The following is an 18,615-nucleotide window of genomic DNA, read 5'->3' as shown; positions in this document are numbered from 1 at the left end:
AAAACCTGAAAGCCCTATTGTCCCCTTAAATAATAAAATAACAATTTGTCCCCTTAAATAATATCACATATATTATTTTAGGATAACTTTAGAAATTTATTTAATTAAATCCTTACATGATTTTTCTAGGTCTAGAATTGTAATTCCCTATATAAATTACATTCTAGTCCTCAGTTTCTAAAACTTATTTACAATCAAGTCACACTGATTAAGATTTTAAACTCTTTTAAAATCAATAGTATTTGAGAACAAACGGGATTTTTTTTTCTAATTCATCTAGGATGATGAATCCTTACTTGGTTACTCAAATACCTTTATATATTTTATGTTATACTTAATATACGCATGTTTATTACCCTTAATTAGGACAACATGCTGTCAGATCAAAGCGTAATATTTCATATATAAGATAAGTTATTAATTTCAACTCTAAGGATTACTTACACAACTATCACATATATCTTTTCATCGACATATATGATCTCTTCATATAAAACTCTCATGCGGGTCATTCTATATATATATATATATTGAATGACCCGCATGAGAGTTATATATTAGTTCTAAATATCTCTTATAACTCAGTTTATGAAAACAATTGTTTTATTTCATAAAGGAAATAACATAATATATATTAATCTCAACAACTCTAGGTAATGTGTAGTTTTAATAGAGCATTGACTATGAACATTTAGGAACAATACTTTAATGTAATATATATGAATTCTATAATTATAATAACTTTATAATTTTTTTTTATAAAATATTTTTGTTACAAGAATTTTATTTTTACTCTAAATTCATTATTTATATATGTAATAAATATTAAAAATAAATATTTTTATATGAATGAAATCAAAGTCATAGTCATGTGTAATTAATCTATTAACTACATGTCATATTCATTATCACCTTACACATGAACACAAAAATAAACTTTAATTTTTTTGTTTTAAAATAATATTTTTTTTGGTGTTTTTAAATCATTTTAATGCGTTGATATCAAAAATAATTTTAAAAAAATAATAATAAAAATTTATTTTGATATATTTTTGAGTGAAAAACACTTTGTAAAACAAAAAACAATTAAACTCCCAAACAGGTTTCAGGATTTGCTTACATAATAATAATAATAATAATGTGTAATGGATTGATGAAAATAAATAAATTGAAAATTTCTTTATTTGGTTGAAAAAAAGTGAAGGAAAATTAGGTATTCATTATTAGGATGTATAAATGGAAAAGTAAAGAAATACAAGTAATATTATACTTTCTTTTAATACATTATCTTTACACAAGAAAATTTGATTAATAATAGTAATAGTCATAATACATAAATAATCAATTTTATCAATTAAAAAAAATGTGTATTTTTAGTTTAATATAATTAATTATAATTTTGAAAAATTAAAAAGTTATATAAACTTCCCTATATAAATTTTCTCTCATTACTTCTAATATTATCAATTACTCTACCCTCCCAATTTAGTAGTCTCCTTTTCAATTTAGATAAATCATACTAGATTGACTGAAATTAAACATACATAGTAAATCGAATCAATCATGGGTAAGGTTATAAATTTTATTCGTATCTGACCTATATTTATTGTACTATTTTAAAAAATAAAATAAAATAAATTTTATATCATTTAGAATATTAGGTATTCTAGATTTCTCGTTCAAATTTTAACTGAGATGTTCTGAATTTATTTTATCTATTTCGTTTCGGATAAAAATTTAACAAAATTAAAATGCCATTTTATTATCATCCCAAGAGTAAAGTAAAAATATCATTTAATAATAATTAGCTAGAGCACAATAGACTAGATGATTTGATATTTAATCATTATAATTTTAGAATTTAACAATGATAAAATATTAATATTATCATATTAATAATAATATTGAAATTGATTATTACTATTTTATTAATATTAATATTATTTTTTAAAATTAAATTTATCACTAATATATATAATTTATATTCATATTTGTATTTTATAGAAATTAAAACAAAACAAAAAATACCTTAAATCCCATTAATATTTATAACATTAACTTTTATTGAATAAATACATACAGGAAAAAAATAAAATTCTTGATGGAGAGAATTTAAAATGAAAGACTATTAAGATAGCGTGATGTACTTTGATTTTAGAGGGTGAAAAGATTTATTTTGATAATAATGATGAAATTAGTAGAAATAATTACTTATTAAAATATTTAACTGATAATTTGTTTTACATATTACCACAAGATCAATATCTTTATTTATACGTTAATGATGTAGATGCTATTTGATTTTTGCTTCTTTGTATTAAAAACCTTTTATATTTTAAATATTTTTATATTTTATTTTTGTTGAATTACTTCAATTTAAAGTTAGTTTATCTTTATATTTGAATTAAAATTAAAATTATTAAATTCCTATTTTAAATCATATATATCTCCAAACGAACAACAAATTATTTCAAAATTAAATTTTATTGTTACATTGAAAAAAAAAAAAAAACCAAAGCAAGCTAAAATATTGTTTAGAAGTTTAATAAAAAATAAAATGGGGCAGCACGTATTCAACACGCGACGTCCAATGAGTCCAATTATTAGCGATCAATGAAAGGTGATAAAGTTCCTAGACCAAAGCAATCCCAACCGATCACAAATCTAATCCAACGGATCCATTTTCTTACACGTGTCCTCAAACACACCCTTAAAAAAAAAAACCTTCTCTCCACGCGCCCAGTCACTTTGAAAAGCCCTAAACCATTCCCGTACCGTTCCCGAATTGGCTTCTGCTCCGTTTTGCTGTTGCCCGATTCGTTATTATTCCATTTATTCGAACAAGGAAGAGTCGTTGCAATATAGAACAGATCTGATTGCTACACGGTTAGTTTTTCACTCAATTATTATTCTCACTTTCTCTTTTGCTTTAGCTATGTAATGTAGGCGACTTTTGATACTGATTATGCTACGTGGTAATTTAATTTTATTTTATTTTTTCTAATGTTTATGGTTAGATGAGTGAGAATTATTTGAGAAATAACTAAATTTTGTGTATCGAGTAGTTGAAGAATGCATACTAGGGAATCGGATTTCTGTTATGTTACGATTTATTATCGTAGGAGCAAAATCGTAGTTATGGTTTCTTCACCCTAGTACATTGATTTTGGCATAATGTGTTGGACCATGCATTATTACTTAGTCTTGTTGATAAGTGAAACTAAATATAATCAAGTTAAAATTAAATAGATGAATGCCGTGAAGATTAGTTTTCAGTAGTTCCATTTTGGTTCTTATTATTATGCGTGTGTCAATGCCGTTCGATGCATTTCTCAACTCGGGTGAATCTGCCCTTGTGTGTTGCAACTGTTTTGTTTTTGTTAAGTTTGCAATTTGTATGCAAATTTATTTTCTTGATAATTGCATTGCTCGTTATCATGTTTTGGAGCAGCAAATGTACCGTTGAGAAGCCCAGTGGTAGCAAGTATGGTTATGCTTAAAACGGATGGATAATGTTTAATGCTTTACTGAATTTATATTTTGGACTTAGTTTAGATGGATTTATATTTCTTTTGTTTAATTCTAATTTAAGTAGACTTGCCATGTAATCTGAGATCACACTTGGATGTTGATGTATTGGAAACCTTTAAATGTAGGAAACAGGAGTCCTGTCTACTAAAGTGTGACCTGAATTTTTTTTCTTTTTTTTCATGAATGCAAAAATTGTCCTGAGTTGCTAATTTCCACCATGATAAATTGCGAAATAGCTCATTTGGTGACCAGTGCTTTATGAGTTATCTTCCCTTTAGGACTTCAACGTGGTTATGAATGCTTCGAAGCTGCCTCTATACTTTGCAAGTTCTTGTTAGATGTTAGATATTTGATTCATTTCCATGTATTTGAATTGCTGTTGTCGTGACTGTCGATTTTGCCAAGAATTTAGAAAGCAAACTACCTTAGCATTTTTTTCTTTGTATATTGATTAAATATCCATGTCATTATTCAAAATATGTCTGCTTATGGTGTATGAAGTCATTATAAGCATCACTAAATAGGATGCTTTCTAGTTCCAGTACTATTACTTGGAGTGGGTATGGATGCAGATCCCTATTAATGCAGGCTATTAAAAAGAGAAGTAGTAGTTTGCATGCAATGATGTATGCAGTCAGAGAAACTTCTAGATATAGAGAAAAAAAAACTTTTTTTTTTCATCCCCTATAATAATGATTAATAATTGTTTCCCTAAACCGTGTTTTGATTGTTTTAGTAGCATCTGCCCCTGAAGATATTATACTTAGTATTTCAGCTATGGATATTATTTAGAAAGAGGATCCACTATGCATACAGAGTGTCTGAACATGTGAGAGAAGCTCTATTTTTGCTCTGATTCTACTTATATGCATACATATTCAAGTCGTTAAGGAAAATTCACTTTCTCCTCTTTCCCTTGTTGTGAATATAATTCCCTACATGCTTTTGTTTATTCTTAAATGTGCCAACTGCTTACATCTTAGTAGTAAATTTGCAACTGCGCTGCTACCTGCTACACTGTTTGGGCCTCAAAGTGAAACAAATGTATTTTTTCATTAGAGTAAACTGGGAAGATTGGGCACCCAATGAACAATTAGTTATGGGGGAAAGGATCTATTACCTCCCTTTTCTTCTCTTTTCTCTCTGTCTTTTTCTCTCTTTATTTATTTATTTTTCTAAGGTTCATTGTCTCATCTCTTATATCACAATAATGCAGGTTATGATCCCTTCAATATTCTAGCTGAAAGTGTATGAGTTGAATTATCATACACTTGTGCATATCAATTGAACAATGGCAGAAGGAATATCGAGCTTTTGGGGTCCTGTAACATCTGCAGAATGGTGTGAAAAAAATTATGTGTATTCATCTTATATTGCCGAGTTTTTTAACACCATATCAAATATCCCAGGCATTCTTTTGGCACTTGTTGGCCTTATAAATGCTTTCAGACAACGGTTCGAGAAGAGGTTTAGTATACTTCACATATCTAATATGATACTTGCCATTGGAAGTATGTTATACCATGCCACTTTGCAACACATGTGAGTACTCTTCTCCATTCTCCTATCTTGTTCATCATCTTCTTCTCAACTGCTTCTCTAATATTTGGACGGTTAGCAGCTCCTATATTTTGCCCATGGAACTTGTTATTGTGTAGGTAGAAGTGTGTGTGTCTGTGTATATATATATATATATATATATATATATATTTTTTTTTTTTCCTTTAGATGGATAAAATTCTTAAAAAGTTCCTGGTTTTGAATTTATGGCATACGATGCTGTAAGATTTTAAGACTTTCATGCACAAAAGCTCTTGTTCTAGGTGTTTACGTCTCTGTATAAGTTGATTTTATGTTCATGCATAGTAGCCATTTAAGCTTTTTGGTCATTCTATAGAATCCTCTGCCTACGGGCTACTGTTGAGGGAGTGAGGGAAGGAAAGGAGTTACACATAAGCAAATACTTTGTTGATGTTTTTTTTTTTATGGACTTTGTAGATTGACCAATCATTCATGCTTCTTGGTTTTGTATTGGGTTTCATCCACTTAATTCCTTTAACTGATTTCTCACACACAAACACACAACCAATGGAAATTTCCATTCAAGAATACTCATATTAATGTAAAAGGGTCCTTGAGCTTTCCTAGCTTAAGCCAAAGAATAAGGAGGATCAATCAACCATTGATTTTTACCCTTGAAGTTCCTTTTGAAGTTCTGTGAACTCAGTATTGGAAATGGTTTTTAGATTGAGAAACATGGAAGTTGTAGATTCAGTATTCCAATGAGTGGATAGGACATTGTATTATTGTATGTGTGATGTGATTGGCTAGAATTCAATAGGGTGGTTCTTCAGATTGCAGCTAGATTTGATGAGGTGCTGGTGCTGGTGCTGGTGCTGGTGCTGGTGCTGGTGATTTAAAGAAGTTGTCAATTCCATATCTTATTGCGGGATGACAGGGTTTATCGTCTGGAACGCATTGCCTCAATTATTTTATTCCCCTAATTGCCAATGAATGCCCAGAATTGCAAAAACATTGAACTTCCTAATTTGTCCTGCATCTGCTTACAAACAAATTTTATGTTATATGAAAATTAGTTTATTGCATCTAGTCCCCTCAATTTCCATTGTCTGTCTCTTCTATCCATCTCTTCTATCCTGAGACAGTAACTAAGTGCTACCTTAGCAGGTTCAGTAATATGTTTTTTTAGTATTTATTCCCCCATGGAAAAAGTTGGGACTCGAGACCTGTATTTTGATTTGTTGGATTTCATTTCCAAATCATGTGAACTTGTTTTGTTTGCTCGTTTATTCATTATGCTGATTAAGGTATTTGGTTCTTTTGATTATCTTCAGGCAGCAGCAAGGTGATGAAACACCGATGGTTTGGGAAATGCTGTTGTATATCTACATCCTTTACTCTCCAGATTGGCACTACCGAAGCACAATGCCCACCTTCTTGTTCTTTTATGGAGCTGCATTTGCAATTGTCCATGCATTGGTTCGTTTAAGAATTGGTTTCAAGGTACATTATGTGATACTTTGCGTTCTCTGTGTTCCCCGGATGTACAAGTACTACATCTACACAAAAGATGCATCTGCAAAGCGGCTAGCAAAATTATATTTGGCTACCATTTTCATGGGAAGTCTTTGTTGGCTTTTTGATCGCCTATTCTGCAACAAAATTTCTCGGTGGTACTTCAACCCCGAGGGACATGCTTTATGGCATGTCTTAATGGGGTTCAATTCATATTTTGCAAACACTTTCCTGATGTTTTGTCGTGCTCAGCAGTTGGGTTGGAATCCAAAAGTTGCCCACTTCATGGGACTTTTCCCGTATGTGAAAATTCAAAAACCAAAAACCCAGTGACAGGCGCCGCAAAGCAAATGGCATCTTTCCCTTTGCACTTCGTTTGGTGGCAGATGTATGGTTTTGGCAGGTTAACAAACAATAGCAAACACAATTCTTTTCTCCTGCATTTTCTAAATGGTTGTAAATGATAGCTGAACATTTTGACATCATTAGTTGGATTTTTCCATTTTGGTTGATTTAAGTTGTATAATTAGTGCTTTTTCCCTGAAGAAAATGTGCGTGGAGGGTACCCCATTATTTTCCTGCATGGCAAAGGTTTACATTCTGTTTAGCCAAAAAAATTTAAATTGTCATATTTATTATCCTCCCTTTAATCCTAGTCTGTGAAGTTTCTGGAAAGATCAGTTGCCAAATTCATTAATGTGCTGCATTTTTTTGCATGCGCACTGTAAACACCAGACGTTCTTTCAATTGAATTAAAATTCCTCATGTTCCTCACCTTTCTTGGAAATAGTTTTCATTTTTTATTAGAATATATATATTTATCTTTCCCGTATGTTGGAAATGTTTTCAGTGTTTATTAGAAGATGCATCCGTGGATGAACGTCACATGTAATATAATGCAGCATGAAAGTTTACGCCTTAAGCCAACTGTTAGGGGGTCAAATATGCCAAAGAGGCACGGAGGGGCGCAATGGGCAGCGGCAGCCTACGTGACGGTGGCAAATTTGATTGGCAGCGTGCAACGGCTGTGAGTGATGGGTTATCGTGAGTTTGGACTTGGGAACAATCCAAGACATGCAGCATGGCTGGGTAGCGGGTGGAAGAACGAGAGAAGTTGCAACTATTGGGCAATTATCAACAATTAATTGTTTGCGAAAAAAATTGTCTGGACTTGTCTTGATCTTTTTGAGATAGTTTTTATTGTAACTTCTGTATAGATTATCTATAAATACGCCATAAAGGTTGTGTAGCATGCAGATTCCATTGCATTTGCACAAACAAGAGAAACTTTTGTTTTTTTCCCTTGTTAAAGAGTTAATAAAGGTTGGGTTTTTGGTAGTAATTCTTGTGTAGTATTTTGATTTATTTACTTGTGTTATTCCGCTCATATGAAACAAAGAAGAGGAGAAAACCTATTTGGGTGAATGAAGCATTTAATTGTAGGCCAACACGATTACATTTTTGAGGAAATATAGAGTTTAGTGGGACTAGATTGCTATATAACAAGCACAATAAATTTTAAAGGATTTCTCATTAATAATTCATATAAATTACTGATAGAAAATAAATATTTAGATGATTTTTTATTTGCAATAACTCAGCCTTGAAAAAGTTAATCAAATCTCTAAAATAAAATTTGATCTTTAAGTAATCTTTATCCAAACCCTAAATGACCCTCTATAGACTAACAAGATCCTTGGAACTTTTAGGGAGAAAAAATTATGAGTTTTGAGAAACATAACAGTTTCATCATATTAATTACATTTATTAACAATTAAGATCAACATCGGAATTAATCTTCTAAAATAAATGCCACTTAATAGATATTTCACTTTGATTAATGCTAAATTTTCTATCATAAAACACATTGATACAAATATCTTACAACATAATCCACTACCAAATTTAAAAGTTTTATTAATGAGAATTTCTGCCATTATTTACAATAATAGTCTGTCAATATGTAAGTTAATCAAACCTAATAAATAATTCATTTGAAAAAATCTCATCAATAATTTATAGTCTATTGGTGAGTTTATTAGTAATAAATATATCGATGGATTTATAAACAAAAAAATACGCCAAAAAAATATATACCCGCGTTATTTTATTGGTATCTCCATCAGTAAATTTAACATATCACCGACAGGACACTGTATGTAATGTCATTAGTGTTTTTATTTGTCCATCGATATATCTATTGGTAAATATAACATATCATTGATAGAATATCATCAGTAATTTTATCGGTGAGTTAACAACAATAACAGTATTTATAGTAATTATTTTCCAACTCTTTCTGAAATATACCAATGGAGTTGTTTCGTTGATAACTCTGTCAGTAATATTTTAAAAATATTTTCTAAAAATAATATATTGAACAGAAATAAAAAATAATTAAAATAAATTTTTATTACAAATTTAAAAATATTTTATGAACATCTAATATTTTTTTAAGTGATTGCAATTTTGAATATAAAAAACCTGCCCATAATTCTTTCCAATTTAGGATTAAAAAAACCTTTTAATGTTGATGATTTTATTAATTGTCATCTACCATCCTACATGGCAAAATCTTTAATCTTTTTTAACAAATGATTGCACTAAACTTAATTCAAACAATTGTTAACTCTTTAGGTAACCTTTTCCTTCATTCCCATTATATGCATGGATAAACAACAAAAAGAGAGAGAATTACATTTAAAAAACCAAAAGTAATTTCTCCCATCTCTCTCTCTATTATTTTTTTTTTTTTTTTTTTTATCCTCATTTTTTTTTCTTTTTTAATTTGATCTTTTAAAAGTCTATTTTTATGAGATAAAGTTTTCAATTAAATTAGAAATACAAGATTTAAAGTGATAGGACCATAATGTAAAATGCAAGCATTACCTGCAGGCACAACGATGCCTCTAAAGTATTCCGTGTACATGTTAAATACAAACGCAATGAAGTTGCCTGCAAAATAATAATGAAATTAGAATCAAATTAATGGGTAAGATCACAGAGGAAAGAAAGAGATTAGGGCTTACCATTTAGCCAGAGCTCTGGATTTGAGATTGATTGCGTCGAAACTGCGACGTTTTTAACGATTTCGATTTTTGGATTGCGAAGAATTGTTGCTGTTGGTGCTGGGGGTTTGGAGGTGGAGTGGGAGGGCTTACCATTTAGGCGCTCTAGGGCTTTATTTATTAAGACCAAGCACATGGCCTGACATGTTTTGTTTTGCTTTTTTTTTTATTATTCTTTTTTAAATTTTTTTTAAAAAAATAATTTAAAATATTATAAATACATTAATTTATTAAATTAATAAATTAATTAAGAATATATTTTAACTATTATTTTATTAAATACCATTCATTTTTTATTTTGTTTTTTAATTATAGTATAATAAACTTTTTATAATGTTAGCAAAAACAATTTTATATCCCATCAATATTCTTAAAAACATTATTTGGTTGGTTTTCTAATGGTATATATTTTTAGTGTAATATAATCAAATACAAATTATTTTAGAAAAATAATTTTATTACACGTAGTAAGTCTATGATTAAAGTTACGAGTTTGATAGTTTAACTCGGACTAGTCTAAGTCAATTTAAAAATATTATCATCTTGATATTTAAAAAAAATTACTTCGTGTATATTAAATTTTAAATTTATAATCACAAGTTCATTTGCAAATAAAAAATAAATTAACAACATTTACATTTATTTTATATGTTAAAAAAATATAGATGTTATTAATATATTTTTTAAATTTTGTCTCACTCGTAACTAAACGCAAACTAATTGCTTGCTTTATATATGTATAAACATCCATGTAAATATTTTTTTATTAATTATTAAATCCTTAATTTAATGCTAACATTATAACATGTATTGATAGTAATATTTAAATCTCACTCTAAATCTAATTAAGAAAGGGATGTTCTAAAAAAATATTATAATCCTAAAATTAGATCACAGAATATTTTCTCATCACGTAAAACTTTAAAAGCCATTAACTAAAGTTCTAGAACCATTAAATAAAAAACTAGAGGGATGGTAAAAACATTGTCCCCCTGGATACAATGCACTCTATAAACGAGAATAATATTTTTATCATCTCGGTAGAATTGACTTTGCAATAAGATTTTTTGGTATTTTTGAATTGATTGAGGATAAGAATTATATTTTATTTTAAATTAAATAGTAAAGTGGTATAAATATCCTTAAGAGTCATAAATTATTGGATATTGAGGGGTAAATTCATATTTTCATTAAAAAAATACATTGTAAAAAAAATGCTTGCCTTTCTTGACAAAAACAATTGTCTACTAAAGGGCCTTTTAGTCTTTTTTTTATATATAAACACGGTAAAAATACCTTCTTGTCCTTGAAGTTCAACTTTTTATATAATGACTCTGAGGGTGTTTTTATCATCGTGCTATTAGTTTTTTTTTATTGTTATTGGATAAAATAATGAGCAGTTCTGTCTTTTAATAAAATAAAAGTTAAAAAAATCATAAGCGTGTGTTAGGCACACGTCAGACAGCGCATGTAGCTAATTCCGATAACCAAAACTATCATTTTGGGGCAACTTTAGATTCATCTTGGCATCTCCTCCATGTAGAGGTGGCGCATGTATCGAACGGACCTTCAGTTTAGCTCCGATAGCCATTTTGTTTTTTATCCCCTCTCTCCCCCCTACCCTGAAATTTGTCAAATTAACCTCTAAGCTTTCTTTTCGATTTAGTCCCTAATCATTTGGTTAATATTTGTTTTATTTAAAATAATTTATGGAATTACAAATTTATTTCAATTTCATCCTCATTTGATTTTTTTTTTAAATTTGGTTTTCATTCTTTTAGTTGCTACATACGTCATTTGAGAAAAAAATTATAATTTTTTGTTTACATTTCACCCTTCATCAATTTTTCTTCTTATTAAATTTTATCCTCATTCTTTTGATTTTTTTTCTTTGGCAAATTGTTTAGGTTGGTATTGTTTTTACTCAATTTTATTCTTCAATATTTAATTAATTTAGATTTGAGCTTCTTAATTAAACCCATATTTGAGATTTCATGGGTTGTAGTTTGAAAGAATTAATCCAACTTTAGGAAGTTCATCCGAGCAAGGTGTTGTGATTATTTTTATCATTCTTTTAAGCTATTTTTTTTAATTTTATTGGAGATTAAGCTTTGTTTATTTACTTGCTTTGTTTTATCCTTTTTTGGTTAATATTTGTTTTATTTAAACTAATTTATGGAATTAGAAATTTATTTCAGTTTCATCCTCATTTGATTTGATTTTTTTTATTTTTTAAATTTGGTTTCATTCTTTTTCTTATTTTGTTTCTTTGCCAAATTGTTTAGGTTGGTATTTGTTTTACTCAATCTCATCCTTCGACATTTAGTTAGTTTATATTTGAGCTTTTTAATTAAACCCAAACCCAAGTTTGGAATTTCATGGGTTGTAATTTGAAAAATTAATTCAACTTTAGAATGTTCATTCGAGGTGCTTTGATTGTTGCTGTTTTATCATTTTTTTAAGCTATTTTTTTTTTTAAAAAATTTGATTGGAGATTAGGCCTTGTTTATTTATTTGCTTTGTTTTATCTTTTTTTTTTGTTTTACTTTTTTGGGTTATCTCGATATTTTTTATTTATTGTTCTTTGTTAAATTTACTTTTTTCAAAATAAATTTTATTCTTGAATTAAATAAAATTAATTGAATAAATATAGACGAATGCTCCATTATGTTTTGTTCAACTTTTTTTTCTAAGCATTGCTCTAACAAATACGACTTGTGCATCCTTTTGCAATGAGATTTGAACAAACTCTTTTAATAATGAGTAATATTCATAGTGGAGTAACAATAAATCTCCAACAATCTTTTCTTTCATTTTCTTATAAGTATGATATTGTTAACTTATTTTTCTTTTAGTTAATTATTGTCATGTGCTTTTTTACTGTTCATCTTCTATTTTTGCTAATCTATATAGGAACAAGAACACATGAATTGTGACTTTCAAACTAGGGCGAAAGACGGTTTATCAATAGGACTCAAGTTGAGGATGGAAAATTACATCTCACACAACGACAATTTTACAAGACATTAAAACGAAAGACTGAAGCAAACAGGCACGCTAAATACCACTAACCCAAAAACAGTCTCAGGCTGTGTCACGGGCATTCAATGCTTGGATAAATAGCACGGGCATCATAATTAAATAAATTGCTTCAGAAACTCTGTAGCAACCAGCCTCCCTCGCGTGTTCACAGACATTTTCAATTCACTTATCTCCTTCTCAATATCCTGCAATTGGAGAACAAAGTGTGTGATCGAGAAAGCTTCCAATTTTTACTGAACCATTTGTGTAACAAGAATAGATAGGAAGCAAAAATAAACAGGTAAGAAGTTACATGCTCAGAACCCCCACATAAACAAAATAAATTAAAACTGAAAATAAGGACCTAAACTGGGGCGGATGGATGAAAGGTAAATCATGTAACCGCACAACGAGTAAAGTTTAAGCCAACTTTCCTTTCATAATAAAACTAGATAATCACATCTTCCCATCCAGGTGCTGTTAATCTTGACAACATGTAAACCATCACAAGGTAGCATGGAATGGCCATATGCATGTGACCAGCCATGATTTTCACCTTCATTTTCCCCCATATGGAGAATCCATTAAATCAGTTCAAAGTTGAGAGAGCAAACCATATACAGTCTTTATCATGAACAAGTTTCTAGAGCTATAGAATTATTTCACAATTAAAAACGTCAAAGTTCTCCAAATGACTTATTCATCTGAAACTGAACAACGATGAAGCACATAACTAAAACTAATGGGTTGAAGAGGAAAGGATGGTCTGCTAAGGAAACTTAATCCCAATTTAGCATATTTGAAGTAGTGGATGAAGGGACACCTGATTTCATACACTGTGCACCAAATTTGAAATACTAAAAATCAATTTTGTATGTCAATAAAAGCATTGTTCACAATGACAACGTAAAGTAAAGGTTGAAACAATCTTTCTTTCCTGTTCAATTCTCCCCCCTTCAGAGAGTTAAAAAAAAACTCAGGACAGGGACGAGTAGTCTAAATATAACATCTTAGCCTTATGGTTGAGTTTCACAATGTATATAATCAAATAGCAGGTGATACCTGGGAGAATAACATCAAAACCCTATTCTAGAAGGAAATCTAATTAGAAAAGACCAAGCAAGTGGCAAGGAATGGTTAAATCTTACTTCCATGAATTGCACAATAAAATCGATGAGTTTGCGTTTCTGCATCTCCTCACAGTGGAAGTTTGTGATTAGAAAGCTAATGTCATAACCCTGATAAGTAAGGCATCATGATAACATATTATCATAAGAATGCTATCAACATGATATAGAAAAAGTCTGTCAGCAATTTGTAAATTAATTCAGAGATATAAGCTGAAACTGTATATAACAGGTGCATGATCAGATTACTATTTACTGAATGAAAAATAATATTAAACAGAAGAAGTTTGAAAATTCAATTCAGCCAGTAACCAGGGTTCACTGATATGATTATCAAGTGATTAGACCAGGATATAAATTGCATTTTGAAAATAAAAATAATCAATAAATCTACATGTGTATCCAAAATGCATTGTAAATGCTTAACATAAAAGAATCTTTCACCAACACTTGACCACATAGACTTCATAATCCATTACAATAAAAAACATTTAGAATTCTATTCATAGAGAGAACTGAAGAGACAAACTTTTTTGTATAATATTGCATTGAGATCAAATTATGTTATCATATCCCTTATTTGCAAATTCTCTGTTACTTATTGAAACAGAGGACCCAACTTGCTGAGCAGCAAAGTGCTTCTGTATTATGGAGAAAGACCTGAACCAGTATTCCAATTTGGCTGGACCAGCTTAATGTTCTTCTAAGAAAAGGAAAAACTACGCTAATCTGAATCCAGACAATGTTATTTTTCATCTAAGAAAAGGCACAAGTTTTCCTGCAACTCAAGTTATGCCAACCTTGTGACTATATAAAGTCCTAGCAACTCCGAAAACAAAAATTCACAGAAACCATCAACAGTTGATTTTGTCAAGCAAAATGAAGCACTTTTCAGCTCATTCATATGAGACAACACATACCTGTACAGGCTTTCGCCTCAACACTTGAAATGCTTCTGCCCTCATTGATAAAAATCTAAGAAATTTTTTAGTTAGTATGTTTTCAAGCTCATCTGCCTGCTTTACCTGTACAAGAGGAAATAAATATGCATATAAGGAAAAAATTTGAGAGTAGGAAATGGATACAATTTATGCTGTGTCAAGTTAATAAATAAACACAAGAAATCCAGATGAAAAAAGAGATACAACACCAAAGGAAAAAGAAGAAGAGAACATAGTATCTTTGGTCTCAAAAAGCTAACATGAACAGAATGAGTATGACTAAGTCTAGCAGCAAAATCAACTTATCTTTGAAGTTTTGCGGCTATTCTTATACTTTATAAGTATGCACCTGACTGTTATTCTAGGATGAGTACTTCAATGATTCTGCTTTAGCAGCTTAGACTATTAGAACCCACACCAAATTATTAAGCCTACGTGCCTGACACTTCTTTGATAATCTTCATGGGATCCCTGAACCATGCTGCATATGTAATGTATAATCTAGATTTGACGAACACAGGGAAAGAAATAGGAGGACAGAAGTTTCTAAAACACAATCTTTTATAGCTGAATTGGAAAACTCTCTGCAGCAGCAAAATGGATCGTTTCCCTTTGATCAAACCATGACATATTCAACACCAAACAACATCCATTAAAACTTATAGATCTGCAATCCCGAAAATGACACAACATACCCATTAGCCTATTAGAAAGAATTAAAAGACTAAAAAGTAGCCCACAAGCAACCATTTTCATATGTTACGAGTAACCAAAATGAGCAGAAAAACATTGTTCACAGTGACACATACTGTTCTATAAGAAAGTCCTATTTTCACTATGCAGCTCTGCCAGGCACATTAATCTAAAAGTTGAGATAAACACTTCACCTTGAGGCTAATACGCAACGAATTAATAGATGTTTCTATTAAGCACTTTTCAGCCTCATTTCTACATATCAAAATCTGCAATAGCATCATCATCACATGCAATCAAGTTAGATATCCATCAGCACAACAACTACAACAAAACATTTCTTCATAATTAAAATTTAGAATCAACCAAAATGATCCTTACAGAATTTAGCAAAAGTTCCGGGCTCGTCCTGCAAAACATAAACAAAAGATCACAACATTCCTCAAGATACTGCACAAGCAAGCTCAAAATGCAGGAAACAATTATGAATAATATTATAACTTATTTTCCTTTTTAATAAAAAATGGAAAACATACTTCATTTCGACCTCTGGTTTGTTATGCCTTTCAACTTCTTGACAAGGGAAGTTCTGCAAAGCAATTTCGAAAATCAAAAAACTAAAAAGTAATTAAGGAAGGGATTAAATTTTATAATGCAAGCATTACCTGCAGGCACAAGGATGCCTCTAAAGTATTCCGTATACATGTTAAATACAAGCGCAATGAAGTTGCCTGCAAAATAATAACGAAATTAGAATCAAATTAATGAGTAAGATCACAGAGGAAAGAAAGAGATTAGGCTAACCATTTAGCCAGAGCTCTGGATTTGAGATTGACTGTGTCGAAGCTGCAACGTTTTATACGATATCGATTTTTTGGATTGTGAAGAATAGTCGCTGTTGGTGCTGTGGGTTTGGAGGTGGAGTGGGAGGTGGGTGTGATTTGACTTGGTGGAAGTTTTGATGGGTTTTGTTTGTTGCTTCTGGTGGCAGGTTACGCCTTGCACTTACGTGGATAAACAATAAGAGAGAGTCGAACTACACGTCGTTTAACTTTACTTATGACATGACTGCGGTTTTATTTTTTTTTCTTTTCTTTTTTAATTGGCTAACTGACCCAATTTCTATAATATTTTGGGAATATGGTTATGATTTTAAAATATTTTTTTATATAAAAATAATATTTTTTTTATTTTTAAAAATTAATTTTAATATTAATACTTTAAAATATATAAAAACATCAAAAAATTGTTAACTCCAACCCTCTCAATCCTACATTGTTTGACCAGCAACAAATTGGAGATACCAAGAAAGATAATATCGAAGAAATGATGTTGGAGAAAATAGTTGATTGGTAACAGTTTTTGCCCGGTGTTGGTGTGGACGGAGACGAAGAGATGGTGGTGCTTTGTGATGGTTTTGCTTGGGTGTGAGGAGAGGGATTTCATCAAGGAAAGAGAGAAAAGGATTGATGACGTTGTTGTGGGTTTTATGGTGGGCTGGTTGAGTTTCAGCTGGTGGTCATTGGTCAGGAAGGACAAAAAAGAAGAAGAAGAAGAGTGAAGGGTCGTCGACGACGAGTTAAGGGGGAGAGGTTCAATGGTGGTAGCCAGTGAGGTTAGAGATGTGGCTAGCAGCCGGTGAGACGGAAGAGAGAGAGAAAGAAAGAAAGGAAAAGGGTTTTTTTTTTTTTATATATATATATAAAATATTATAATTAAACATAAACTTTATTTTCTATATTTTTTCTGTTTTATCTAGAAAAAAAATTGAAATAATACTTCATTACTTAATAATCTTAAGGATTTTATTTTTTTTCATTAAAATACATGGAAATACTGGAATTTTAAATTATTCAAAATTAACACAGCATTATAGATAAAAATTAGAGTTTTCAATGAATATCTTCAAAATAAATTATACATCTTCTATTTATATTGAGTTTTAGATCTAAAATTTTTTATAAGAAGATTCCTAATTAAAACTAAAATTCTTTATAAAAAAATGATTCATAATTAAAACTTACATAATTAATAGATTCATATCATTATAACATTAAAATTAAACCTAAAAAAAATAAAATATTCAGATACTTTTCGAGTTTCTTTTGTGGATTTATTTTCAAGCTTGAGCCTTATTTATCTAATTCATAAATATAGTTTGTATCCTCTCTATTTGTAAAAGACTCAACCTCGAGTTACCTCCGATTTGGAATACAAAGAATGATCATAATAAAAATGATAAATTTTTACACATTAAATTCTATAAATACTCATATTATCAAGTTAAATCAATGACACGAGTATTATCACTAATCTTTTTAAGGTTGGTGTAAAGATCATATTTTATCTGTTATAGCTTGTTATATGACCGCACCAGAAATCACTATTTGCAAATGAATATCATTGCCTTTTCTCTTTCTTATACACTTTAGCAAGTCGGAGTTTATCAATAGCTTCCTTGTATTTGGTATCGGTCTTCATCAATTTCTACTTCACGTCCTCCATAATAGTTTGTGCATCCATAGTCATCTTTAAGCAACCATGCTAAACCCAACACCCTTCCAACCTAACACAAGATCTAGCACATACTTAGGATACTGTAGATACACAATCTCAAATTGCGATTTATAGCACTATTGTATGGATAATTATGCTTGTGAAATGGATAATCCTATTATTTTAGCTTGTCATCATAAATGCTCATTGTCAAGTTTTCAAGTGTCCGACTCAACGACTCTATTTGACTAACTATTTATGAATGTACTATGCTATTGAACTATAATGAAAAATCATAATCCAAAACTTATATAAAAATGACTAAGAAACTTATTGTCCTGGTTAGAAGTTATGGTTTTTGACACTCCATGTAAAAGAACCACCTTTCAAAAGAAAGCTGAGCAATAGCAAACATATCATTCATCTTTTTTCAAGGAATAAAATGTCTAATTTTTTAGAATTTGTCAACTACAACAATTACAAAATCTATTTCCCTTTGTGTATGTAATAATCCATGTACAAAGTCCATAAAAAAAAGTATTCCCAAGTATGTTTAGAAATAGGTAAAGACATTTATAAATATATATTATGTGATTTCCCATTAGCAGTTTGACAAATATAATATTTTTGCACAATCTTACGATTATCTTGTTTTAAATGAGGCCAATAATACATGTCAACAACAACATTAAAGTTTGTTTT

The 18,615-nt window shown here is 29.9% G+C and overlaps 2 protein-coding genes across 4 annotated transcripts; one reads left to right on the top strand and one right to left on the bottom strand.

Annotated features, from left to right (window-relative positions):
* Positions 1-2,729: 2,729 nt before the first annotated feature.
* Positions 2,730-7,909, top strand: LOC118048692 (alkaline ceramidase). 2 transcript variants are annotated; one of them, XR_004687512.2, is made up of 4 exons: positions 2,730-2,886; positions 4,748-5,073; positions 6,387-6,970; positions 7,418-7,909. XR_004687512.2 is itself a non-coding variant. In XM_035058481.2 (3 exons), exons 2-3 carry the CDS (start codon positions 4,823-4,825, stop codon positions 6,898-6,900), a joined length of 765 nt encoding a protein of 254 aa, XP_034914372.1. In that variant the 5' UTR covers positions 2,730-2,886; positions 4,748-4,822; the 3' UTR covers positions 6,901-7,079. The 2 variants fall into 2 exon arrangements, 1 of the variants encoding a protein (XP_034914372.1); XM_035058481.2 differs by lacking the exon at positions 7,418-7,909 and having other exon boundaries at positions 6,387-7,079.
* Positions 7,910-12,565: 4,656 nt separating this feature from the next.
* On the bottom strand, positions 12,566-17,070 carry LOC118048691 (actin-related protein 2/3 complex subunit 4). Of its 2 annotated transcripts, XM_035058479.2 has the most exons (8): positions 16,222-16,594; positions 16,083-16,148; positions 15,954-16,006; positions 15,799-15,826; positions 15,612-15,686; positions 14,704-14,808; positions 13,805-13,894; positions 12,566-12,862 (listed from the first exon to the last, which is right to left on the bottom strand). In XM_035058479.2, the coding sequence occupies exons 1-8, from the start codon at positions 16,222-16,224 to the stop codon at positions 12,773-12,775; spliced, it is 510 nt and encodes a 169-aa protein (XP_034914370.1). In that variant the 5' UTR covers positions 16,225-16,594; the 3' UTR covers positions 12,566-12,772. The 2 variants fall into 2 exon arrangements, with proteins under 2 accessions (XP_034914370.1, XP_034914371.1); XM_035058480.2 differs by lacking the exon at positions 13,805-13,894 and having other exon boundaries at positions 16,222-17,070.
* Between the last annotated feature and the right edge of the window lie 1,545 nt (positions 17,071-18,615).

This window comes from Populus alba, chromosome 17 (genome assembly GCF_005239225.2).
Source record: "Populus alba chromosome 17, ASM523922v2, whole genome shotgun sequence".
Classification (NCBI taxonomy): Eukaryota; Viridiplantae; Streptophyta; class Magnoliopsida; order Malpighiales; family Salicaceae; genus Populus; species Populus alba.
This window is presented reverse-complemented; position numbering and strand designations above follow the sequence as displayed.

Coding starts and splice junctions, on each gene's coding strand:
- LOC118048692 (XM_035058481.2), top strand. CDS start 4,823: ATGGCAGAAGGAATATCGAGCTTTTGGGGTCCTGTAACATCTGCAGAA. Junction 5,074..6,386: donor CATGCCACTTTGCAACACAT/GTGAGTACTCTT, acceptor GATTATCTTCAG/GCAGCAGCAAGGTGATGAAA.
- LOC118048691 (XM_035058479.2), bottom strand. Junction 15,827..15,953: donor AAACCAGAGGTCGAAATGAA/GTATGTTTTCCA, acceptor TATGTTTTGCAG/GACGAGCCCGGAACTTTTGC. Junction 14,809..15,611: donor CGTTGCGTATTAGCCTCAAG/GTGAAGTGTTTA, acceptor CCTCTTGTACAG/GTAAAGCAGGCAGATGAGCT.